Source organism: Puma concolor, chromosome B1, assembly GCF_028749965.1.
Source record: "Puma concolor isolate L17-30 chromosome B1, mPumCon1.1.hap2, whole genome shotgun sequence".
NCBI lineage: Eukaryota > Metazoa > Chordata > Mammalia > Carnivora > Felidae > Puma > Puma concolor.
The window spans coordinates 163,933,208-163,960,426 of NC_141670.1; the positions used below are offsets into that span (position 1 = coordinate 163,933,208).

General features: G+C 46.4%; 1 protein-coding gene across 6 annotated transcripts in view; it reads right to left on the minus strand.

The window, feature by feature from the left end:
• Positions 1–1,016: 1,016 nt before the first annotated feature.
• The window catches only part of PDGFRA (platelet derived growth factor receptor alpha), a 51,613-nt gene continuing 25,410 nt past the window's right edge, over positions 1,017–27,219 (minus strand). For all 6 annotated transcript variants that reach the window (XM_086705041.1, XM_086705044.1, XM_086705047.1 and 3 more), the window contains exons 9-23: positions 26,676–26,802; positions 24,584–24,777; positions 23,736–23,830; positions 23,398–23,530; positions 20,893–20,997; positions 20,394–20,504; positions 19,392–19,545; positions 18,453–18,619; positions 16,002–16,117; positions 15,539–15,661; positions 13,812–13,923; positions 12,442–12,541; positions 12,220–12,325; positions 10,445–10,686; positions 1,017–4,113 (exon numbers count right to left, since the gene is read on the minus strand). In XM_086705041.1, the coding sequence (XP_086561167.1) occupies positions 3,966–4,113; positions 10,445–10,686; positions 12,220–12,325; positions 12,442–12,541; positions 13,812–13,923; positions 15,539–15,661; positions 16,002–16,117; positions 18,453–18,619; positions 19,392–19,545; positions 20,394–20,504; positions 20,893–20,997; positions 23,398–23,530; positions 23,736–23,830; positions 24,584–24,777; positions 26,676–26,802 (2,033 nt within the window). In that variant the 3' untranslated portion in view covers positions 1,017–3,965. The remainder of the gene's footprint in view (positions 4,114–10,444; positions 10,687–12,219; positions 12,326–12,441; positions 12,542–13,811; positions 13,924–15,538; positions 15,662–16,001; positions 16,118–18,452; positions 18,620–19,391; positions 19,546–20,393; positions 20,505–20,892; positions 20,998–23,397; positions 23,531–23,735; positions 23,831–24,583; positions 24,778–26,675; positions 26,803–27,219) is intronic.

A 27,219-nucleotide genomic window follows, 5' to 3' on the forward strand; every position in this document is an offset into this window, starting at 1 on the left:
ACAGTCGGAAGTGAAGGCTTGGGCTTAACATCAATTTATTTCCGCACACCCTTTGGCCTAGCAATTTTATTTCCAGGATTCTACCCTAACAAGACACTCCTATGTGTGCACAAGGCTATTCAAGAAGTCATTTCCGTAGCGAAGAATGGGAACCTATAAATGCACCTATAGGAACACGATTGCATAAATTATGGTACATTCACATAATGAGAAACTATGTAGCTGATAAAAATCGAGGGAGGTCTATCTATATGTACTTCTCACAGAGCTCTGTAAAACAGAGCATTAAAAGAGAAGAGCGGTATAAGCTCTGATAATGATGTACGCGTATAGGTTCATCAATTGGAACAAATGTACCACTCTCGTGGGAGATGCTGATAATAGGGGAGGCTTTGCATGAGTGGGGAGAGGGGGTATACGGGAAACCTCCGTACCTTCTGTTCAATTTTGCTGTGAACCTAAAACTGCTGTAGGAAATAAAGCCGATTTAAAAAAAGGAAAAAAAGCACTTTACAAAGCGTTACGTAAAGTAAATACTATTTAGGTAAAACATGAAGCAAAAATAGAGATGTATATACGGGTACATAAGCAGATGCACGGAGAGGAGAGCGGAAAGATGAAAGACGCAATTCTGCCTCTGGGAACCCGGACAGGGACAGGGAAGAAGATATGGTGAAGAAAGCCTTTAATCGCTCGTATCACACACACCTACAATGTTTGAATGTTGCAGATGCACTCCTGTGCTCCTGCGGGGGAGAAAAACACGATGCAATAAAATGCTATTCAAACAAACAAACAATAGGATTGAGGATGAGCCAAGTGCCGGTTATCTTTTAAGTTAAACGCTGTGTCTGAAAACTAACGCGCTCAAATAACGTTTAAATCTTAAATTTCCCATTGGTTTCATCAAAACCACGATATGAAGCCCTACTGAAATACTGGTCAGAAAGCGCATTGAACAAGATTGCTTTAATTTATGTGATTCAGCTAAAAACAAAAATGCTGGGGCCTTAGTGTAACTTTAAATTATATATATCATTTATTGAAATATAAAGATCTTCATTTACATGTTTTAAAACAAAAACACGAACGGGGCGTTCTGTAATACATTTTTTACCAGTAGACCCTACCTATTGAGTTACTTCACAAACATTCACCACACCACTGTTTTGGAAACACTTATGTATTTTTCTCTTTATTTTTCTAAAATATAAATTTTGGACATTCAAAAGTGCAACAGTTAATGTGCCTGTGGGGAATATCACAGTCAAAAAAAAATATAAACAAAGGCAGTGATACAGCTTGTCATAAATGTTTTGGCAGTATTCTCCAAGTCTATAAAGAAATACATATATACATATTGATGTATAACATCATTTTATGTCACGTCCCTCTTCACAAAAATAGGACCGTTTGTACAGATTGGCAGACCACATTTTAAGGACATCATTGATCATTTAAAAAAAAAGTCACAAATTGTGTTTCTCAGGCCAGCTTTGATTGTCTTCATAAAAACAGAAAGCAGGAAGGGTTGGCAAATTTTCATCTGGGGATTTTGCAGGAGGCCAAAAAGGAAACAAGTCTGTGATACAATGAAAATACTGTTAAAAAAAAATAAGATGCAGTCACACAAAAACTTAGGTGGGGGTATTCATTAGGACTGGAACCTGCTTGTCTGAGAATTTTCATCCAGCCCCATGATGTCACACAAAATTCACAGGAACATCAAAATGCAAAGCACCAACAAAAGAAGGCTGTACAAGGGAGAGTGAGCGATAAACAGAATGCTTGAGCTGTGATTCTAGAAACACAAATGTATTTCAAGTCTAATTGGCTCTACAGAACCTAGTCAGATTTTCTTTTTTAATTGGCCAATCTGGCTCAGTCTTCACACTTAGTATGAAAAAGGTGGGTAAGAAAGTTGGGGCTTGCACTGAGATTATACCACTAGGTAGTCAAGTACCTTGTTTCTGCTGCTACTTCTTCCAAGGAGCACGGACGGTGATTGCGGCAATCACAGCCCATGTTTCATTCATATGGTGTCAGCAATTAAGCAGTAGCGCAGAGAATGCCAATGAACCCACCCCAACGCATCTGACAGTTTGGATGGAGGTGACAATGTGTCCTGCTATGTCACCCCAAAATTTCAGCACAACTTTTTAGTTTTTCGTTTTGTTTTGTTTTCACCAAAATATTAACCTGGTTATACAGAGACCTGGCACCCTAAATCGCATCATTTTTGTACATGCCTCTGGGGGGGCTGGGGGGGGGGCGGGTGGCAAGTTCAGGTCCCCCATGCAGTAGGGAGCAATGTCTTTACTTTTGGAAAGACCTGCTAAACCAAGGTTTTGCTTTCGCAGCCTCAGCTAAGACTGGAAAGTTAAATTAAGGGCAGCAATTGCCACATATATGGCATTAAACGTCACTGACCCAAAGCCAAGGACTTAAATGGTAGGCTTCCTGCATGGCTGACTTCTAGCCTAGTTCCAACTTTCAAATTATCTGTGTCCCATGGCAACTTCCTGTACCCTAAGCTGGTGTTGCCCAAACCTGGCTAATCAAAACAGCCAGGGAGTTTATAAAAAGACAGGTTCCTACTCCTGACCAGACTTAATAATTCAGAAGATCTGGGGTGGGGACCTAGAATCTGGTGTTCCCAGTTGCGATCCCATTTGGGAACCAAGGATCCAGGCTAATGCGTATGCAGTATTCATTAAATAATGCCTTTATGTTCTCACAGTTTCAAACTATTTCTCTTTGGGGTATGAGATGAAAGAAAGGGGGCTGATATTCAAGGCATCCTTCTGACCCTTCTAGGGTTTGTAACATTTTAAAAACACAGATTTGGGGATCCACCAAAGTTATCACCAAGCATGAAAACGACCTCTGCAAATCCAGTCTTTTTACCGATGATTGTATTTTCCACTGGGTAGTAACATGACAAGTCATGTTAGGCACAGGCTTATGCCTTTAGATTGCGAACATTTAGGATTTCGGGGTTTTGTTTCTTTCAAATCCCATTACTTCAGAGGGCAGTTAATTGTTTTTAGTACAACGGATTAGGGAACCTATTCGGCACACAGTTAAAAACACTGACTTCCTGGAAGACACTACTTTTACTGTTCTCTATGTTCAACTAAATTTAATCCACTAAAGCTATTACCATATTTTATAGAGAAACATCGGTTATTTGATATAAATGTCACAAACTGTCAAACTTGTCGCCTACTTAGTAAGAATCTTTTTTTTTAAATTGTGCTTTCTCTGTAGGGAAAACGTGTTCCACATTACACATGTAGCATTACTGAATAACAGTAGATTACAATATGAAAATGAGTGGCTGGGCTTCTAAATGACCCAAATCTAGTAAACAAGATTGGTTAATTATTATTCTTTATCTCTTTAACACTAAAAAAAAAAAAAAGTAAGATGCTATAGTACCAGTACCTTTTAAGGTTCAAAAGTGGTTTTGCATGTACTTCCCAGGAAAGTTCAACGGCAACTGATACCAGGTTTCAAGCAGGAAGTACATGGATGGGTTGAGTGGTCTCTTCAGAAGTCCAGAGCAGTTAATAGAAATCTAAACACACCCTCAGTTAGAGTTATTTACATAATTACAATGCTGGAGTTTTCTCGTAAATAAAAATCGTGTATGTTGGACTCTCACCAATGCCCTTGAAACACAAAGTTCACCTTCCGTGGCCTATTATTTCTTTGTCCATCTATCTCCAAACTTCACACACCGCCGAGATGCTACTAAAGCATTGCAAGGGCAACGCTAAGAAAGTTCATTCCGAAATATCCCATTCATCCATATTTAGAAGGCTCCCTGAGGCCCTTGGCTGGGAACTTCTCTTTACACATCGTCCAAGTCCTCCTCCCCAACTTTGCATTGCAATAAAGTGGTTTTCTTAAAGGGATCCAAGGTGGCTCCAAGAGTGGAAGGTGCCCCCTGAATCTGCCAGTCACAGGAAGCTGTCCTCTACCAGGTCTGAGGAGTCTATGCCAATGTCATCCATCATGTCGATGTCCTCGATGGTTTCATCCTCTCTCTTGACGAAGGTAGAGCTGCTGGAACCTGTCTCAATGGCACTCTCTTCTGAGGTCTGCGAGCTGGTGGAGGGAGAGAATAGGAAAGGTTAAGCCCAGTACAGACCGACGAGACCACGGTTGTGTGACTATGGTGGCCGCCCCCCCCCCCTCCAAAGGCAAAGGAGCTCTTTCTGCAAGATCCTTTGGCCACCGAATTAGGCAAGATCCTGCCACCAAGCCAGACAGCTACTCATCATCCACCACACTGCAGGGGGCCCAGTGGAAAACCAAGAACCCCCAGGTCACCTTCACCCTTCCGCCTTCCTTCTCTCTCGTCAAATCTTTCGGCAGAGCTGCTAACACGCTGCCACGATTCTTTCCCTACCCAGTCCTAGTGGAAAAGAGAGTAAGCAGTGCCTGGTCAAAAGACAGAGGTGGATGAAATCAGCTGCAAACCACAGCCCAGCCAGTCCCTTGCTGTGAAATTTCCCGAGCACCCAAATGGTGTTGTCAGCATCTGACCCCACGCCCCTGGAATGCCTTCCTCCCCCTCCTCTTTATACCCACCCCCCACGTTCCCTGGCCCCAGTCATGAAGGCGGGTGAAGGCTCCTTACTCACTAGAGTAGCGGCCGAAAGGGAGCGTTCTATCGTAAAAAGCCTTAGGTCTGGAATCACCCACCACTTAGTAGCTGTGGGAGTCACATGAGTCACTTAACTCCCTGAACTTGTTCCCTGGCTTATAAGATGGGATGACAGGGGCACCTGGATGGCTCATTCGGTTCAGCATCCGACTCTTGATTCTGGATCAGGTCATGATCTCACAGTTCATGAGTTCGAGCCCTGAGTCAGGCTCTGTGCTGAAAGCACGGAGCCTGCTTGGGATTCTCCCTCTCTCCCTCTCTCTCTGCCCTTCTCCCGCTCATACCCCCTCTCAAAATAAGTAAATAAAAACTTTTTAAAAATTACATTAAATAAAATGAGATGACAATAGTACCTGACAATATTCCTATCTGTTAGGGAAATTAAATAAGGTAATAACCATAAAGCACTGAGCACAGGACCTACAACATACTAAGTGTCCAATAAATATTAGTTATTACTATTATTATTGTTATCACTGAAATCCTTACCTGATTAGGGCCTGAATATCAGATATCAGGAAACAGTTGTTAATTTTCTCACATGTGATCATGCTGTTATAATTATGTAAGAGAGAGAGTATCCTTATTCTTAGGAGATGTTCGCAGGAGTTTCAAATGTTTTAGCAAGGAAAAAAAAGTAGGGGTGTGTATGTGGTACATGTATATTTACATATCATATGTTATTAAATATGTAGTATTGGGGCACCTAGGTGACTCAGTCGGTTAAGCATCCGACTCTTGATTTTGGCTCAGGTCATGATCTCATGGTTCATGAGATCGAGCCCCACGCTGGGCTCTGCACTGACAGTGTGGAGTCTGCTTGGGATTCTCTCTCTCCCCCACCTCTCTCTGCTCCTCTCCTGCTCACACATGTGCTCGCTCTCTCTCAAAATAAACTTAAAAAAAATATGTAGTACATATTATTATATATTATGTATAGACACAACATAGGTATAATTACATATATATACATATATATGTATATACGTGTATGTATGCATATATATGTATGGTTAGATAAACCACACATGGCAAAATGTTAACAACTACTAAAGCTAAGTGGTAGATGGATTCACTCAATCTTTCTGAACGTTTAAAATTTCTCACAAGGATTTTTAGAAAAATAATTCTCCCTGGTCTCTAGCCCGTCATGATTCCCTGTCTTCCTGTCTCTGAACTCTTACCGCCTTATCATTATCCTGCCTTGGATTGCGAAATTCCTATATATATCTTTTTGCCACAAGCAGGTTATCTGCTGATAGGCAGGACGGTCTGCTCTCACCGTGGGGCTACAACTGTAGACATAACACAGAAACCATACCATTGGCTGGCCAGCCAGAGGAAGCAGTCTCACACATATGCCCAATAGGGGCTCTCAGCCCTGCTGGCTGTTTCCTTCCCGAAGGGCCAGGCCTGACTCCTCTGCCTCTCCCCCTCCTCTCTAGGTCAGTTCAGTTTCCAGGCAGAAAACTGAGCCTGGCGTATAGAAGCCCACGCGAAATGGTCTGCTGCCATCCATCCCAAAGGTGGCCTGGAGAGTTCTTAGAACCCGCAGGTGACTACACTGAGGTGTCTTTTCACAACCCCACAGATTGGGCCTTTCCCTAGGACTGAGAGCTTCTGTCTCCGTTCTTACTTTGTACTCTACCCTCCCCTCGGCTTACACCCTGGTCCTGGAGCTTCACTGTGAACCCCAAGTCCACTTGGCTGGTCTTGATAACCATGTTGTCCCGACAACCTCTCTCTCTGGGAAGCCAGCCCCGGTTCATGGGGCCCTGGCCAATAGCTGGAGGCCGGAGTCAACCTTTGGAGATGGCCCTAACCCAGCCAGGACCTGCATTTATGAGACTGCTCTAGATGCTGTGATTTGGACTAAGGTCCCCTCCTTGGGGGCAAGTTCTACAGCTGAGTCCTACAGTGGAGTCATTCCCCTTGCACTGACTCTCCTGGGCCTGACATGCTCCTCTCTCGGCCAGTCTACCTCACAGAGAGAAGGCAAAGGTATGGGCGTGGAGGAAGCTAACTTCCACAGAGACTCAGCACGAGATCATCCTTGCAGCTTGCCAGGCTTCATGGTGGTCCTAAAGCTGATGACTGGGCTTACTTCTGAGTCCCAAGCCACAGTGCCCATCTTGTGGCCCAGGGCCTGGCTCCTGATATTCCTTACCCAGAAGCCCCAAACCCTCTATAGCAAGCAAGGCCCAGTCTTTCTCATACCCATTCCCCTCCCGAGGCCAAGCCCCCTGAGCCCAAGAAGATTCCACAGGATCATCATGCTTTCCTAGACCTAGAGCATCTCAGCCCTGGGATCCCCCTTCACTAGGATAGGCTGAACTGTGTCCCCCTCCCCACCCCCACAAAACTCACATGTGAAAGCCCTAATGCCCATTGTGATTATCTTTGGAGATAGGGCCTTTAAGGAGGTAATCACAGTTAAATGAGGTCATTAAAGTGGGGCTCTCACCCAATAGAAACGGTGTCCCTGTAAGAGGAAGAGACACCTGTGATACACACACAGAAAAAGACCACGAGAGGACACATTAAGAAGATGGCCATCTGGGGCGCCTGGGTGGCGCAGTCGGTTGGGCGTCCGACTTCAGCCAGGTCACGATCTCGCGGTCCGTGAGTTCGAGCCCCGCGGCAGGCTCTGGGCTGACAGGCTTGGAGCCTGGAGCCTGTTTCCGATTCTGTGTCTCCCTCTCTCTCTGCCCCTCCCCCGTTCATGCTCTGTCTCTCTCTGTCCCAAAAATAAATAAACGTTGAAAAAAAAAATTAAAAAAAAAAAAGAAGATGGCCATCTGCAAGCCAAGGAAGGGGGCTGCAGGAAAAATCAAACCTGCCAACACCTTGATCTTGGACTGCCAGCCTCCAGGACTGTGAGAAAATAAATGTCTATTGTTTAAGCCCCCAAGTCTACGGTACTGTGTTATGGCAGCTGAAGCTAACCAAGACATTCCCCGTGCTCAGCCCATCTGTGAGGACCACAGCTTCACCTGACCTGGTGTAGTCATTTGGGACATACTCTGCGCAATTAGAAGACCAAATGTATTGCCCTTCCAGAGGTTCTAATTATCTAACACAACCACTTTCTATCGACTAGAATTGTTCTCTCCACGTAATATACGTCAAACTCTGCATTACAGACTGGTATACGCCTAGAAAAGTTCTGGGCACCTTTCTTGTGTTATTTATCAATACGACTTTCTTTTTTTAAGTTTATTCATTCTGAGAGAGTGAGAGAGAGCAGGGGAGGAACAGAGAGAGAGGGAGAGAGAGAATCCCAAGCAGGCTCTGTGCTGTGAGTACAGAGCCCGACACGGGGCTCAAACTCATGAATGGTGAAAGTCCCCACAACTTTCTAACTTAATTTAGAAACAAAACCTTTTGGGGTGCCTAGGTAGCTCACTCGGCTAAGTGTCCAACTCTTGATTTGGGCATGATCTCACAGTTCGTGAGTTCGAGCCCCATTTGGGTTCTGAGCTCACAGCATGGAGCCTGCTTGAGATTCTCTCTGTGCCTCCCAGCTTGTTCACTGGCTGTCTCTCTCTCTCTCAAAATAAATAAGTAAAGAAAAAAAAATGAAGCAAAACTTTTGTCACTGAAATATTATTCAGAGCCCCCAAATACAAAATAACCAAATGGATGGCAGATCTGGGGTCAAGGGCTACCACAGATCCCCAAAAGCTGGAGAAACGTTTCGCTAAAACAACACAAACGTATTTTTGCAAAGGTAAGTCAGAGCGCTTTGTGCAATCTCCAATCCTCATAACCCATTCCAAAAACAAAAAAACACAATTATACTTTTTTAAATTACCTGGTTCACACCAACAGCAAGGGATGTCACAATCACAAGCCTCCAAAATAATAATGCCATATGCTTCTGCCTAAATAATTACATGTAGCTAACCAAAAGAGGAAGAAGGGAGAAAAACATCCTCAATGAAGATGGAAAAAGGAGACACATCACTTTCACCTGCCTCTGTTCAAGGACCCTGCAAAGACAGTGGAGACCAAAGACACAGTCCCCTCGTCTGGACGTTCAAACCAATGGTTCTAGTCCCGGCTGCGTATTAGCATCGCTTTGGTCGTAAGTTAATGGATCCAGGTAATGATCAACAATGGCTGTTGATGTCACAAAAGGGGAGGCCACTGGACAGCATGCAGCTCCCGACGAAAGGACACAGCACGATCTTTGAGGCACACATGCCAAAAAATCTAACCTGAGTCAGATCAAGCCTCTAGACCACCAGTTTACAACAAATACAGGAGATAAAGCACATGAAGACACACTACAGGATGCAATCAACAAAATTCTGAACGTGAGAACGTGATGGCCAAACACTCTGGGTCCTTCACAAATACTATGCAAAGTGGGTAAAAAGAGGCAAGACAAATGCATAGAGACATAGCAACTAAAGGCCATGTGTCACTCTTAATTTGCGTCTCAATTAGAATGAAACAAATGCAAAATAATACTTATCAGAGAGTCGGGGAGATTTGACCACTGGATATCTGATGCTCCTAACAATTTATTGTCAATTGGTGGGGGAGGGGTGAGAAAATGGTATCGTAATTTTTTTTTTTTTAATTTTTTTTTTCAACGTTTTTTTTTTATTTATTTTTGGGACAGAGAGAGACAGAGCATGAATGGGGTAGGGGCAGAGAGGGAGACACAGAATCGGAAACAGGCTCCAGGCTCCGAGCCATCAGCCCAGAGCCCGACGCGGGGCTCGAACTCACGGACCACGAGATCATGACCTGGCTGAAGTCGGACGCTTAACCGACTGCGCCACCCAGGCGCCCCTCGTAATTTATTTTTAATAACTCCAGTTATTTCTTTAAATAGAGTCATAGGGGGCCTGGGCGGCTCAGTCGGTTTAAGCACCTGACTCTTGCTTCTAGCTCAGGTCATGATCTCACATCATGCGACTGAACCCTAGGTCAGGCTCCACGATGACAGCGTAGGTCCTATTTAGGATTCTTTCTCCTCACTCTCTGTTCCTCCCCCGTTCGCGTTCTCGGTCTCTCTCAAAATAAATAAACTTAAAACATTTTTTTAAATAGAGCCTTTATCTTTTAGAGACCCATGATGGAATATTTATGGGTGAAATGACACGATGTCTAGGATTGGCTTCAAAATAACCCAAGGAGAGTGGTAGTGGTTTCATGCATTCTGGCCATGAGTTCATGCACGCTCAAATTGGATGACAGATTAACTGACAGGTCACTGTACAACTTGAGTCGGGCACGTTAGAAGTCTTCCATTATACAAAGTTAAAAAGGAAGAACAAATCAGCCAGGAAGTGCCTGGGTCCCATTCCCAGAGATTCTAACTCGTTGGTCTGGGTGATGTGCGTAGATCGGTTTTCTAGTCTCCCCACGTGATCCGAGCTTACAGCTAGGGGTAAGATCCACTGATGAAGCATCCAATAGCCCAGTCTGGCCTCTCTCTCAGCTCTCTCCTCCGTTCCATGACCAGTGCAGAAAACAGCAAGAGAGGCTTCTAGTATCTCAATAATCAGAGCAGCTGCGACAGTCTGATCAAAACACCCGAGGACTCCGGTCAAAGACTCTCCACCCTGCCTGCCCTATACCTCCCCCAGCCCCACGGGGCAGATATGAGGAGCATCTGGGAAGCATTTATATAAGGAAACAGACCCCTCAGAGGCCACCGCTCCCCTCGAACAGATGCACTGATGTCGCCAGGGCAATGGCTCCCCTCCTTCAGGGGCGCTGGGGGGCGGAGGGGAGCTCTGCAGGAGGCCCTACCTGTGTCTGTTCCTCTTGCCCAGGTCCTCCTCCTCAGGAACAGGGTCGATGTCGGGCAGAGGGATGATGTAGCCGCTGTCTGCACTCAGCCTCTGCTCGTCCAGGCTGCCTTCCCAGTCCTTCAGCTTGTCTTCCTCGTGTTTGTAGGTGACGCCGATGTAGGCGTTGTCTGAGTCCACGCGCATGCGCGCCACGGCAGGGTGGTCGCTCTTCAAGAAGTCCAGGTGAATCTTTTCGTAGCTCTGCAGATATGCGTTTCACGTGGTTAACCAAGTGTCACCCACTGAACTGCAGAAAGGACACTCAGAACTATTATTTAACTGTCTGTGTTTCCAAGCTACCGCACAGATGCGGGGTTGAGACAACTGAAGGAGAGTCAGCTGTCAACTGTCACATCCCAGGGATGTGGGACACGGGGAAAGGACCACTGATGGCAGAGATCTCCTGCCATCCTACCAATGGGATCTCTCATTCTCCTTAAGATACAATGAGCCCCAGGGCACCTGGGTGGCTCAGTGGGTTAAGCGACTGACTCTTGGTTTTGGCTCAGGTCATGATCTCGCGGTTATTGAGTTTGAGCCCCGCATAGCACTGAGCCTGCTTGGGATTCTCTCTCTCTCTCTCTCTCTCTCTGCTCCTCCCCCACTCTCTCTGTCGCTCCCCAAATAAACTTGTTTTAAAAAAGATACAATGAACCCCTTCACTGAGTCAGTAGCTATGACTGGGTTCCCTCCCCACCCCCACCCACCCACCTCCATGCACACACACTCCCTTCTCTGGGACTAGTGGGGAGCCTTCTGGTCCCAATACATAGTCTCTTCAGGGCTTGGATGGGTCTCAATAAGAGGGGACAAGGACTTCCACTGAAAGCACCACCCCTGAAACCTTCCTGACCCTTAAATGTTGGAGAAATCTAACTCAAAACTTACAGAACTTGGATCTAAAAAGACTTCATTTTTCCAGACCAATTCCAGTCTCTTCCCACCCATACATCTTACTTAACCAGCCAGGGCATCTTTGACTGAGCCACCATTAATTTCCTTTTGCCTCCTCATTGCCTCACTTGTGGGAGTTGTAACGGGCAGTGAGATAATCAATAGACACAAGTGTTTAACGCCCAGTTCAGCATGCAACGACCTAACGCTGCTCCTCTATGAGAAGGACAAGCAATAGATATGAAGACTCTACATACTGACGAACCTGAATCTTAGAAATTGCATTGATTATACAACTGTGTCTGGGGCTCCTTCACAGCATCTTGGCAGAAAGTTGTTTCATTTATTAACATATCCTGCTTGGCTCCATGAAATTACATTTGTTCCTTTGAACAATGCTTCCTATTCCGCAAAAAACCAGCTGGAGCCACAGATAACAGCTGAGGTTGTTCCTTCCAGTCAGCTGGTGAAAGCCAATTTCACATGGATTTAAGTGCATTCAAATTAGCGATTTAATGGCTGTGGATGCCCTGAGACTTCTAACTGCACGGTAGCTTCAGATACTCGAACATCTGGAGAATAAAGTGCTTACAGGTGTCGCACACTTGAGATAAAAGGGGAGCCCTGAGGAGAGGGGAGGGTTTTCATTCATCATCGCTACCAGGGGCCGGGGGAGCACGCCATGAAAGCCCTGGCCACTGGATCAAACAATCTTCCTCCCCTTTGGAAACGTTCCTTTAAAACAGCGTTGAACTGTGCTGCTCGCTCGCGTGACTGCCTGCTCTTGACTTCTCCCTTTGCCCGTGCCGTTCCACCCAGCTTGGAGGGGCCCAGACAAACCTTCTTATATTGTCCCGGCAACAGATTCTCCACAATCTCACTCAGGTGGTAAAAGGAGGGTCTCTTCTCCGGCTCACTGTGCCAGCACTTGACCATGATTTCATAGCTGCGGAAGCACACAACTCCGAGTGGGCACAGGGAGGAGTGTCAGGGCACCCCCGCCCCACCCCACACGCCCGCCGGGCATGAACGCAAGGCGCACGAGATGGGGAGGGGGCTCACACTTCGCTGGTGGCGTGGTCAGGCTTGGCCATCCGGTACCCGTTCTTGATCTTGTTGTAGAAAGTGGAATCCACCATCATGCCAGGGTACGGGGTGCCCCCTGAAAACCAAAGGGAACAACCGGGATTAACGAGCGTGTGTTACACTGCTGAGACACTCGGGGTCATACGGCACCTCCAGAACACATTTGGGGATCCCCACTTGGACTTCTGGTTCTTGCAAGGAAATGAAGGGTTACCATCTCCTTGACTTCACGGGCTTGCCCGGAATCGTAAAGGTAACCAGGACTTCTGGGTTGGTCAAGTCCAGACACCCTAGGCAAAGACGCTACATCTTAGGAAAAGCACACAAGTGTTTTTCAATGTTTCTGATCCCTGGATCTACACATACAAAGCAAAATAGAAAAGGAAGAGAAATTCTCAATCACTAAAGCCAAAAAAATTACAAAAAAAAAAATCATTCTCACCAAAAATGTTTAATAATTAGAGCAAAAGTCAAAGCTGAGGCTTGAAATATCTAGGTGATTCTCTGCTTTTAGTAGACTGTGAGCCTCAGTTAAGCCACACACCGGGATGAGGCAGTGACATCCAAGCAGGGACAAATGGGATCGCAGAAGGAGACCAGGCAGGGAAGAAACCCTTCACTACCACATTAAGGTAACAGAATTCATGAAACATCTCCGTTTTTATGGCCACAGTCAGAACAAGCTTAGTTTCCTCTCTAAAGCCTTCCAAAACTACTCCAAAACTCCTTCCCCTTTTCTCTTCCATTACAATTTTAATCAGAACCACCCCATTTATTGCTATGTGTAAGTCTTATCTTATCCGAGATGAACTGTCAGAGGTCAGGGTCATGAATCACTCCTCCCTCAGGGCCCTCACCTGGCAGCACAGGGTACCTGTGTTGTTTGGGACCTGGTGACTGACGAACCCAATGACTAGGAGGCTCTTCTCCTCCAGAGAGATGATCAGGAAGGGGAATCACACTCTTTTCCTGGCCACACTTCTTTTCACCTGAGCCTCGATAACCACTGGTGAACCCACTTAACCCAAAGACCCTGTGAAAAAGCAGCTGGGGAGTGGGTGTGCTCAGGAACATCTCTAGTGGGAGAAAGTCATTCTAGCACAGCCCAAAGGAGGGGGGGGCAAAGGCCAGACGTGAGGGTGCAGCCCCCCCAAAACTCCTGGCTGTCTGCACGGGCATACTCCTGACACCAGAAGTGCTCAATGTGTGATTTAATCTGCCGCAGTGCACTTGACTCACAGCAGGTATCTTAACATTGTTAACACCCTGGAGCCTGGAAAACACAGTGTTTCCCTCCCAGTGTTTTTCCAAAACGACCCAAGCGAGCAGAGATGTCAGGCCCGTACCAAGGGAAAAGATCTCCCAGAGCAGAATGCCGTAAGACCAGACGTCACTCAGCGTGGTGTAGAGGTTGTCGAAGATGCTCTCAGGAGCCATCCACTTCACAGGGAGAAAGGTCTGCATGGAAGGAGGGAGGAAATTAAATCCAGCATACGCACCAATGACCCACAGCAGCGGAAATAGTAGGGGTCCTTTTTGGACTAATAATAACTTGCACCGAGAACCTTGTCCACATAAGTATCTCCCTGTGTTTTTTTGTCCAGGGTTGTGTTCTCCACCCTCGTGAGAGTGCCTGGCAGCCGGTGGGTACTCGATAAATATTTCATGAATGATGGATAGTTGATGTGGCCTCTTAGGTCCTCCCAAGGAATAACATTTGAAAATATTTAATCCTGAATGTTTTACCCAAAAAGCGAAAGCCCTGACTGGACCAGTCTCTCCTATTTGCCGGTGTTCCTAGGAACAAAATTCGAAACAGATCCAGTGATCTGAGAACCAATTACATTACTGAATTTTAAGAAATTCATTTCCTATCACTATAAATATGATGTTATGATAATTTTGCAGCTTCTTTTGGGAGGCTGTACAAACTCCAGTGGAAATACTAAGACTGAAGCAGATATACAATATAAAGGAACCACATTAGCAACCTTCAGCCTTCTGAAATTCATGGGGAGATCACAGATTCATCAACTTTTTTTTTTAATGTTTATTTATTTTTGAGAGAGAGAGAGAGAGAGAGAGAGAGAGAGAGAGAGCGCGCACAAGTGGGGGAGGGGCAGAGAGACACAGACACAGAATCCAAAGCAGGCTCCAGGCTCTAAGCAGTCAGCACAGAGCCCAGCACGGGGCTCGAATCCAACACATTAATAGCTAACACTTGCTGAGGGCTCATGTGTGCCAGGCACTGCCCTAAGCATTTAACTTAAAGTCACTGACTGAATCACCCAAGACAACCCAGGAGATGGGTACTATTATCAGGTCGCTGTGACCGATAGGGAAACCAAGATACAGAATGGTCAAGTCACTTGCCCCAAATCCCCACAGTAGTAAGCGCTGGAACCAGTACTCACACCCAGGCAGTCTGGCTGCAGACCTTGCGCTTTCCGTATTGGTCCCAGGAGCCCATTCATGAATCTTGCAGGCTCCACATTAAAATATGGACGCTGGGGACGCCTTGGTGGCTCAGTCGGTTAAGCGTCTGGCTTTTGACTTCGGCTCGGGTCATGATCTCATGGGATCAAGCCCGGCGTCGGGCTCTGCTCTGACAGCATGGAGACTCCTTGGGATTGCCCCTTTCCCTCTCTCTCTCTCTCTCTCTGCCCCTCCCCTACTTGCACATGCACACGTACATGCTCTCTTTATCTCAAAATAAATAAATTAACTTTAAAAAAAATGTTTAAGGGGCACCTGGGTGGCTCAGTCAGTTAAGCGTCCGACTTTGGCTCAGGTCATGATCTCAAGATTCGTGGGTTTGAGTCCCGTGTAGGGCTCTTGTGCTGATAGCTCAGAGCCTGGAGCCCGCTTCGGATTCTGTGTCTCCCTCTCTCTCTGCCCCTCCCCTGCTCATGCTCTCTCTCTCTCTGTCTCAAAAATAAATAAAACATTAAAAAAAATTTTTTTTTTAATATTTAACAACATATATGGACACTGAATGGCCAGAAGCAATGCCTAGTTTCAGAGCTTCGGTGAGGAAAGGTGAGCGAGTCAAACGGGGGCAAAAAGCACGTACGCTGCCTTTGGACACGTAGTTTGAATCATGCATGATGTCCCTGGCCAGGCCGAAGTCACAGATCTTCACGATTTTCCCTTGCGCCAGGAGGACATTGCGAGCAGCCAGGTCCCGGTGGACACACTGCGTGGGAAGGGAAGAAACAACAGAGTCTGTCCATCTGCCGCCAGACCACCTCACCCCTGCAAGGTTGGCCACTTCGTGGTGGTGCTTGGGGCTGCCCGGGACACCTCAGGGAGGCTGTCCTGGAGCAAAGAGCTCACGGCCTGCAGGCTCTCATCCCGGCCACCCCCACGAAGGAGAAGGCTCTGGAGCAGAGTAGACGCCTGACGAGACCGGACGCCCCGCCACACTTCGGGGAAAGGGAAGGGAGAAGCAAGCAGCCGTTGCTACAAGCCTCTGCCAGGCCTACCACGCTCCAGGCCCGGATCTACAGAGAACTCCGTTCCGGGAACATACTCACATTTTTGGAAGCCAAAAATTCCATCCCTCGCGCCACTTGATAGGTAAAGCTCAACAAATCCAGCAGAGTCAGGCCTTCTGAGTTATCGTCCGAGAGGAGGTTTTTGACTTCCGAGTCTGCAGGAAAGGAATTAAGTGTGTTGGTGCTGGAGGACAGCGTGAAACGTCACCCACGGGGGGCTCTCCCACAGGGCTGCGCAGGCTTGTCCAAAGAACAAATCTAAAATTATTTTCCTATAGTGTTTCCAGACCTCGCAGGTGGGGACGCAAACCACACAGAGGTTCTACCATTAAAAAGAAGTATGCCTGCAGAAATATATATCTGGGGTGTGTGTGTGTGTGTGTGTGTGTGTGTGTGTGTCCATAGGGACCAGTCTAATGGGGTCTCACACATATTTTGTTGTTTGCCTCCTATATTTCTTTTTTCAACCTTAGTTAGCAAGTCACATAGTCATCTTTAAATCTTACGGGATGAATATACATGAGGGCCCTTCAAAAAAGTAGCTTCTGGGGTGCCTGGGTGGCTCAGCCCATTAAGCATCTGACTTTGGCTTAGGTCATGATCTCATGGTCTGTGAGTTCGAGCCCCACGTCAGGCTCTGTGCTGACGGCTCAGAGCCTGGAGCCTGCCTTGTTTGGATGGATTCTGTCTCCTTCTCTCCCTGCCCCTCCCCCACTTATACTCTGTGTGTGTGTGTGTCTCTCTCTCTCTTTCTCTAAAAAATAAATGACCGTTAAAAAAAAAAAAGTAGCTTCTAAGAATTGCCTTTCTCTTTTCTTGTTGAAGCCACCTTCATAGTATTTGGCTTCTTTCCTGTATTAAAGCAAGCCCCAGTCAGACTAGAGGGAACGATCTTAAAGGTCAGTGCCATTGACTCTGCGTTTAGTTCCTTTTGCAGCTTGTCCACTTTGCCCAGTTAGTCCCCTCTGGAAGGGTCCCAGGGTTTTCGAGGAAGGAGGTAATCTAGGCCAGCCGTTCTCATTTCTTTTTGAACGCTTTCAGGCAAGTGAAGAGTAGTGCAACCATTCATATTTTTCCAGCCAGCCAGGAGAAGGCCAGAAATCAGGGGCGTGCCTGCCAACAGGGCCCGGGCTGAGCATGAATCAGGTTCCCCTGACATCTGGAGCCAGGTCCAGCCTGGGAAGCAATGTAAACTATTTTTAACAATACGGGAGGGGAGAGGAAGCACTGTTCCGACAGCTCTCATTGGCTAATCTTTTAAAAGGGCTTGGAAGTTCCCCCATTTGGCAATGAGGAGTGAATGGAACTTGGAACTGCAGCAATGGAAAATATTCTCATGTATGGAGCTTTGCAAAACAAGCACATTCTTTTTTTAAATGGATTTGTACCTTTCACTGAAGAACCCCGCAAGCATGCAGAGCATATCAGTGATTTACAAAATAATTTCCATGGCAGCTCAACACTTTTTTGCATTGACCAAGGGGAGGGCCCAGGCCCAGAACACAAAATCGAGAGACTGGTCAACCTCAGACCCAGCAGGACGTCCTCCCCTCTCCAAGCCTGGGATTAGACGGGGACCTGGAAGGGTCTCCCCGCAGCAGAAGTGGGGTAGTCCATCTGCTATGGGCATCGGTTAGGCTCCCTGGAGTTCACAAATCAATGCCACTATGCCACATGTTCATCTGTTTTGAAAGATTAGACGGGATCTTCCTTCAAACAACGTTCAGTACAAACACTCAACACCCTTGTCAGAAAATATAACCTTAAATTGTCTACCTTCCAGCTTCTGTCACAAAGTGGATATTAGCAAAGCCAAAAGCAAGGGCTACTGAACTCATCGATATCAGAGACTTATGTGATTAAAAAATTTTAAATACTATTGGGAACCAATATAAGGTAGCCAACTTTTAAATTTACCAAGTAAGGGCACTGAGGGGGGAAAAACATCAATTACCCCCATACTTTCATTAAAACACACACACACACACACACACACACACACACACACACACACACATACACACACTAACACCAAAAAAAGGAAGATCGTTATATCAGAATAAATAATTCCTTAGAAGTTTTACATTTCAAGTAAATGAAAATGCATTGCATTAAGTTTGTCTTTATTCTTGTTCTTCCTTTCAAGTCATAGCCCAGAAAGTTCTGAAGGCACGTCACAGACCCACTTGTGCAAACCTGCATTTAGGGACCACAGCCTCACAGTCTGACTTACCCCACCTGCTCACCTTCCTCTGAGAATTTACCACTATCCTAAAGTAGAGCATGCCTATGAAACCCTCTGCAAGCCAAAATGGCATAAAGCAAAGAAGCAAATCCTCTTTGGATTGGTTTCTCTCGGCAGGCGAAAACAAATACTCACGTGGGCCTTTCATAAAAGCAGAGTGGCACGAACAAAACTTGCGGAGAGCAGGGGATATCTGAATCGTTAAGGCACTAGAAGAGGCAAAGAGGACACACTGACACTTTTACCTGACGTAGATTTCTTCTTATACGAGGCCGGGCGATCATACAGCGATCTCTGGATGTCCGAGTATTTAGAAACCTCTTTCCTTTCCAGCATGGGGACGTACTGTGTGGTATCAGCTTGCTTCATGTCCATATAGTCACCATTGTTTTCAAAAGATAAAATAACGTAACTGTAAAAACAGAAAAAGAAACCTGATTCAGGGTGCCCCTCGGGGGTGGTCATTCAACATTCAGTAGGGGACGACCAGGTGCCTACCGCGTGCAAGGTAGTGTGGTGAGTAGGGGGGCGGCCGGGGTGAGCAAAAGCAAAACCAGCGTGTACCCTTCACGTGGGGTGGTCTGGTAGATGAGATGAGCATTAATCAGTAATCACACAAACAAACGGGTCATCTACTCAGGTGTGTCTGTCCTTATTCTTGCTCCGTTTTACAATAAACAGGCCACAAACCCGGACCACACGACCACATGGCTCGGGCAGACGTTTCCTGCTACTCCGTAAATTCAGTGCCAGTTTGGTGGCCGTCGAGTAATTCGATACAAAGGGAACTTGTACTTTCCGATCTTACGGAACTTGAAATCTACAGAGATCTTTATAGCCGCCTGTAAGTTCCTGCAGTTACGATCACTACCAGTGGCTTGATTCATAGCTGCAATTACGGGTCTTAAGTGGAACACACAAAAACAGCAAACTGGCCCCCAGAATGAGTCCAACTTTTGCTTCCATTCAAACCTCTCAGGTCTCCTCAGGTGATATCTGGCCCAAAACACCAGCACCGTGTCATGGGATGTACCGGCACGTGTCACCATCACGGGATGATGGGCAGGGGAGCTGGACTCTTGCCACCTGCCAGCCCTGGATCTGCAGACGTGGATTCTATCGCGACGTGGGTTCTCCCCACTTGTAACACAACGATTCACAGCAACGTGTCCCTCTGCACCCACCTCCGTGTGCTTTCATCAGCAGGGTTCAGCCCAAAAATGTCCAACTCTTTCTTTGGCTTCTCTGGGTGTCGGCTCAGGAAGCTGTCCCTATTCTTATGCAAATAGTTGACCAAATCCCCATAGAAGCAGTACTCCGTGATGATGTAAATAGGGCCTGTGGGAACCAAGGCCAGTTTAGAAATGGGTATGAAAATGAAGAAGAGAAAAGTCATGAAATGCTGTGCGCGCTGGCGAGAGATATCGCTCAAAAACAATGAGCTTCCATTCAGTGGAATCCAGGCAACTCCATTCACGGACTTATACTTGTGGGCATGTTTGCAGGGAGAGAAGGAGGGTTTAAAAAAGCCTGGACAGGGACGCCTGGGTGGCTCAGTCGGTTAAGCGTCCAACTTCGGCTCAGGTCATGATGTCACTGTCCGTGAGTTCGAGCCCCGCGTCAGGCTCTGTGCTGACAGCTCAGAACCTGGAGCCTGTTTTGGATTCTGTGTCTCCCTCTCTCTGACCCTCCCTCGTTCATGCTCTGTCTCTCCCTGTCTCAAAAATAAATAAAACGTTAAAAAAAATTTTTTTTTTTTTAATAAAATAAAAAAGTCTGGACAGGGGAGCCTGGGTGGCTCAGTCAGGTAAGCATCTGACTCTTGACTTTGCTCAGGTCATGATCTCACAGTCATGAGATCACTTGGGAGGCTCTCTCTCTCTGCCTCAAAATAAGTAAACTTTAAAAAACAAAAACAAAAAAGGGGGTGCCTGGGTGGCTCAGTCGGCTGAGCGTCTGACTTCAGCTCAGGTCTGGATCTCACAGTTTGTGAGTTCAAGCCCCACGTCAGGCTCTCTGCTGTCAGTGCAAAGCCTGCTTCGGATCCTCTGTTCCCCTTTTTCTCTGCACCTCTCTCTCTCTCTCTCTCTCAAAAATAAATAAACATTAAAAAAAAAAAAAATCCTGGGCAGTCTTCCCAACTATAGATCTATAAAAGATCCCTACCCCCAGGTCAGGAAACCTACCTGACTTGGTGCAGGCCCCCAGCAAGTTCACAATGTTTAAATGGGGCCCCAGGTGAGTCATTATCTTCAGTTCCGACATGAGAGCTTGTTTTTCACTGGATCTGGCTGTGGCTGTTGAAGAAATAAATCACATATCAGTTCAACTGATTTACCTCCCAGAAAAAGCCAGCAACATGGCTTTAATCCTGTGATTGGATATCATTTTATTTAGCGAAGGGTCTAAAAGAGAAACACATAGTGACTTGGTCTAGACTGATAACTAATCTCAAGTCTTCAAGGAAAAAAGAAGTCACCAAAAATAACAACCCTTGATTTTCCATCATACAGGCAACAAGAATAATTTAAATAACCCGACTGAGAAAACAGTCTAATTACCCATGAAACCTGGAGTCGAAAGAACCAAGATCTAGTCCTAAGTTTGGCATTTACTGGCTGTGGGGTTTGGAACGATTCACTTACTATCTCCATTTTCGAAGAAATCCCAGGATGGGGCACTTACGTTTTAGCATCTTTACTGCTACTTTCATGACAGGCTGGGACCGGCTCAATCCATAGGCAGTTCCTTCGACCACTTTCCCGAACGCACCAGATCCCAGGATACGACCTGTGGGCGATCAGAACCACTAACTCAGGCAGACGGTGGTGTCCCCTCAGTTCTAGTCCCCATGGCCAGTGCTCGCGGGGGCACAGCGGGGGCATTCTTCCAGCGTGGAGTAAGCATAATGATTCCTCCTAGTCACCATGTCAAGACCAGCACCGAACCCACGGGGAAGGACATTAGCACGATTGCTTTTGTCAAATAACATTTGCAAGGAAAAGGAAAACGCAGGGAGGAATAAGGAGGGTGCAGCTCTCCCTGCGGTGAGCATCCTGTCGGCTAGCTCCAGCGCTGGGCCAGACTGCAGGCTCCCATGTGCTCGTTTTCTGTGGCTCTCACCCAAAACCCCCTGCCTCGCTACCCTTCTGTTCTCCACAGGCATCTTTTGCATCAATAAGTCCTTATCCACTGGAAAGACTGCAACACTCAAGATATCGCTGATTCCGAGGAATGACGAAGTAAACTTCAGGCTGGTGTCCTAGCTGCCTGCTTGTCAGAAAGCCCAGGCACAACAAAGGCTAAACACGCCCTGGGAGCAAAAGGAAATGGAAGCTGCTGTCTCCACTCTTAAAGAGCTCACAGTCTAAATTTTTTTTAAGGTTTTATTTTATTTTTTGAGAGAGACAGAGAGAAAGAGAGAGAGACAGACAGCACAAGCGGGGAGGGGCAAAGAGAGAAGGAGACACAGAATCGGAAGCAGGCTCCAGGCTCTGAGCTGTCAGCACAGAGCCCAACACGGGGCTTGAATCCACAAACACAAGATCATGACCTGAGCCAAAGTCAGACACCTAACCGACTGAGCCACTCAGGTGCCCCCAAAGAGCTCGCAGTCTAAAAAGGAATGCTTCCCAGAGTGGCCAGCCCCACCACGCAGAGCCAAACCAGGAAAAGACTCAGCTCATAAGGGACTAATAGCCAGAAGTAACTCTTTTTTTTTTTTTTAATGTTTATTGATTTTGTGAGAGAGAGAGAGAGAGAGAGAGCACATGTGCCAGCAGGGGAGGGGCAGAAAGAGGGGGAAAGAGAGAGAGAATCCCAGGCAGGCTCTGTACTGTTAGCACAGAGCCCGAGGTGGGGCTTGAACTCACAAACCATGAGATCATGACCTGAGCCGAAGTCAAGAGTTGGACGCTTAACCTACTGAGCCACCCAGGCACCCCGGCCAGCAGCAACTCTGACTGAATGTTTTCATTGTCGGAAGCTGCACCCAGAAAGGTACTGCTTCCCTAGCAACCTGGAAATACACAGGAGCAGAGAGAGACATAGAAATGCCTCTTAGCATATTAGGGATGTCGCCCTTTTCCACCACATTTTATTACTTTAAGTTCCTCGCTCCATTTTGTAAAATTAGGGGGTGGTGGTGGGGTGGGACTGGCAGCAGAGAGAGATAATAAAGAAAGCTAAATTCCCAGCTGTAATATTTGAACTTGGAAGTAGCTAGGATACCATATTTGATTTCAGCTTAAGTAAGTCTCTAAGAAGACCTAACCTTGCCATACTCTGGAATGAGACAAATGGATAATTAAACACTGCCTCTGGCATCCTCCGAAGTACATACCGTTAGCATATTCCTGATGACACAACTTCTAGCTCTTTCATTTGTCTTTATCTTGTTTTCATTCATTCTGAATATGATTTAAAATTAAAAAAAAAAAACCCTTGGACTAAAGCTTCATGTAGTTGGTCTCAGCCCAAGATTGCAATAGTTGAGAAGTTGGCTTGATTATTTTTACACGTTCCGCTTTGAAAAGTACCTATTTTATTTATTTTGAGAGAGAGAGAGAGAGAGAGCAGGGGAGGTGCAGAGAGAGGAAGAGAGAGAATCCCAAGCAGGCTCCAGGCAGTCACCGCAGAGCTCGACGCAGGGCTCAAACCCACGAACCTCAAGATGATGATCTGAGCCGAAATCAGAGTCAGACACTCAACTGCCTGAGTCACCCGAGCACCCCCAAAAAAGTACCTATTAAATATGTATATTCTAAAGAAGTATCTAATACATCCTCAGAGTGTACTGGATTAAAATACCCTTTGTGGTTGTCCTCATTCGTTTCTCATCTCTTTTCGGTCACTGAAATTCGCCTCATTTTCAATTTGTGTCATTCCCAAAGCAAAGCCATTTTGATTGTTATCTTTGGCAGGACCTCCTCATATTCTCTTCTCCTCTTGTAAAATTTTCTTTAACCATAATTTGCTACAGGACAAGATTTAAAAAAAAAAAAACCCAAAAACTACTGTGGTGATGCAATTAACTCATTTTCAAGACAAAAATACTTCTGACGGCCAATTTCCATTGCCTAGCTCTTGCTAAGCAAGCCCAGATCCCTTATTCCTGCACAAGGCTATAAAAAGTAAAGTTACGTAGAAATCAAAAGGGAGTCTTGGGAGATCAGCCGGGTAGGCGCTTACCAAGCACTAGTCCATCTCTTGGAAACTCCCATCTAGAGTCATAAGGCAGCTGCATCGGGTCCACGTAAATATATTCATGTCCATCAGGGCTGATCGATTCAATGACCCTCCAACGAATTTCATACCTCGGTTTCTGTAAATGACCGGGACAACTAGCTGGTGAATTACCAAAGTCCAAAGGCACCAAAGCTTAACTACAGCAAGGCGACCACACACAGTAGGACCGAGCGACACTTTCGTTCAACACGTAACGACTGAGCTCCTTCTCTGTGCCCAGCACTGAACGAGACTGTGCTTCTCCTTGTTCGTATCTTTCGTTCTCTGAAGAAAATATCTACCTGTTTCCAAATGACAACCAGGACAATGAGGGAGATGATCACAATCACCAGCAGGACCAGGACTGCAGCCGCCACTGTGAGTTCAGAACGCAGCGCTGCAGGAGAAAGAGGCATGGTGAAGAATTCGCACAAATGTGCCAGAGCGCAGGAAGGCGAGGGGGGGTGTGCCTGGGCCGGAACTCTCACACCGCTGGTGGAAAAGCAGGAGGCTGCTTGGCTTATTTTAGGGACGGGCGATAGCATCTCTCCATCACCTACACTCATGCAACCAGTCCAGTCTCTTCCCTTAGCAGAGAAAGGGACAAAATTCAATCAACTCTGTGAAAGTGCACAAAACTGCGCAAAATGCCATACTTCCTCCAAGGGTGCCGCAGCATTAACATTCTAGACAGAATGTGAACTGGGGATATAAAGACTGACAAATGACACTGAACGCTGTGTAAGTTCAGTTTATTTTGAAAGGCTGCAGTGTGTTTCTATCACTTCTGGCTTCATTATTATTATTATTATTATTTTTAAGAATTCAACCTGTCTCAAGGGTTGTAAGGAGCAACAAGGCAGAAGATCCTCCTTCCCCCTCACCACCCCTCCCCTCCCCCCCTCAGACTAAAGAGACTGAGCAGCTATCCTGTTAGACAAGCACAATGCCTAGGATGCTTCTGCGAGATGCAGTTTGGGGTCAAAATCTGAAAGAAAAGGGCTCCCATATGGATGCCCAGAGAAGGCCCTTTGAGAGCATTCGGAGCTGAATTTCTGCCTTGGGGCCTTCATTCCTTTAGAACCCCATCTGGGACTCGAAGTTCTGGCTGAGGGAGGAAGGGCTGGGCTGACGTCTAAGAGCAACTCACTGGGAGCCACCAGCTTCAGCTCTCGGTTCTCGGCTCCAAGAAGATTCTTGGCCAGGCATCGAACAGCGATGGTCTCCTCCACTCTGGTGAACGTCACTCGGCCCTCCACAGTACTCCTGTCCCGGCGGTGGACTTCCGTGATGATGTTCGAGATGTTGTTCGCCAAAACTGTCCATGAAGTTTCGTTATTACATCTGGAGAGAAAGAGGACATCAGTGTAGAGCCAATTATCGGGATAATGGAGGTGACTGAAGCATTGAGACTCCTCTAAGGTGGCAAGCAGTTCTGACCTTGCCTACATTTGGGGGTGCTACAGGTTGACTTTCTCATTTTATGCACATAATAACGCTAAAACTTGTTTGCACACGCCCAAGAGAGAATAACCTATAGGTGGATAAATGAAAGGTAACTGTTGAAACGTACACATAGGTCAACCTACAAGTTAACTAACTTGGATTTAAATTAAAAAAAAAAAAAAAAAGAATAGGGGCACCTGGGTGGCTCAGTCGGTTAAGCATCCGATTTCGGCTCAGGTCATAGTCTCACAGTTCGTGAGTTCCAGCCCCGCATTGGGCTCCTGTGCTGACAGCATGGAGCCTGGAGCCTGTTCCAGATCCTCTGTCTCCCTCTCTCTCTGCCCCTCCCTGGCGCACTCACTCCCTCTCTCTCCTTTCTCTCTCTCTCAAAAATAAAATAAAAGCATTTAAAAAAAATAATTTAAAAAAAAAGTTGCCTGTTAGGAAGTACACGAGGTAGAAATAAGTTCAATCAGATATAACTACCAATCCCAAGTCTTGACCCCATGAGCAAACGGAACAGTTCCACCTCAAGAATGTTTAGGGGCACCTCGGTGGCTCAGTCGGGTGAGCGTCCAACTCTTGATTTAGGCTCAGGTTATGATCTCATGGTTTGTGGGATGGAGTCCTGAGTTGGGCCCTGAGCTGACAGCGTAGAGCTTGCTTTGGATTCTCTCCCTCTCTCTCTGCCCCTCTCCTCCACTCACTCTCGCAAATAAATAAATTAATTTGAAAAAAATGTTTAACTATCCCCATTTTCCACCCCTTGAAAAAGCCTGGCTCCGTCCTTTTCTCTCCACTTGCACTGTCAACAGCCCGTAAGATGTCACAAGGTTTGGAGTGATCCCTGGCTGAGTTACAAGACCTAGATTCCAGCTTTCGTCAAAATCTAAGTCCAGGCTCTCAGCGCCAAGAAGGGGAAGGTCCAGGAGTCTCAGCCTCCAGCAGAAACAGTCGAGGCAAGGCTTCTGAACACAACCAGTCACCACGGGTCAAAGTGTGACCATGTCGCTCAAGTGCCCATCATGGAAGGTTCGCAAATGGGGGGTACAGGAGGAACCAGTGGGGTAACTCCTGCCAAACAGCAGGCAGGCAAATGACGTGAGCAGTCACATGGGCAATATTTTCGTTTACGTTCCCATGCCAGTCTAGCTACCAAATAAAGTTCACCATGTAAGAAGTGAAAGGTGAAGTGGGCCAGGATAGTAAAAGTCCTCTTATCGCTGTAGTCCTTTAAATTCATCTTCTTTTCTTTTATTTCTTTAAATTTTTGTAAGCATTTTTAAATTTATTTTTGAAAGACAGAGAAAGATAGAGCGTGGGCAGGGGAGGGGCAGAGAGAGAGGGAGACACAGGATCCGAAGCAGGCTCCAGGCCCCGAGCTGTCAGCAGAGAGCCCGACGTGGGGCTCGAACCCAGGAACCGTGAGATCATGACCTGAGCTGAAGCTGGAGGCTTAACCAACTGACCCACCCAGGCGCCCCCATCTTCTTTTCTGATTAGGGACCTTTTGAGAATCTGGTGAGAGCCACGGACCTTCTCCTTACGTCTCTTCACGACCACACAAATGCACATGCATATATAACGTGCACATGTGCACACCAGGCCCAGGTTTCAAACCCTACCTTGTAGTTTATGAGACGTAGGCCAAGTAAGAATCACAAATACAAAAAACAACAACAACAACAACAAACAAGAAAATGACCAGCAAGAGAAAGAAAATGCATTTGAAGTTCTTCCTATCAAGGAGGAAACATTCTGACCACACATGGAAAAGAAACATCTCGTTTCCGTACTTCTTAATATCCTTGCAAATCATCCACTCGATATCGGGAAGAGGTGTCCCTTCTGCTGTGCATCTCACAGTCTGTCCCCCGGTGGAGCCATGGTGGTCGTCGACCAAGTCCAGAATAGACGAGGGAACTGCAAGAAGGGAAAAGAAATCAGAACGGGATGGCCTGTGTCCCAGAACTCCCGTGAAACACAAGTTCAGAACTTGTCCACGTGGCACTTGAACCTACAGAGCAAGTAACCGCCCAAGAAGGGGCTGAAATAATGCTCCAGTTCAGGCAGACCCACTTGGTTAAGAGCATTTTCACAGTTTCAGTGTTTGGGGATTTGTACCCTGTGGTGTCTGAAATCTGGAGTGAGGAAAGCAAAAAGCCCCTGTGGTTATTTGGCTTAAAAGGCAAAGAGGGCTCTTAAAATTGTATTACAGCTTGGGGTTCGACTAATGGATTCAGCTAGAGTATAATCTAAAGCAGCATCTACCAAAGTGCCTCTGTGGAATGCGACTACGTTTTAAAGATTAAAAAAAAATTTTTTTTTAATGTTTATTTA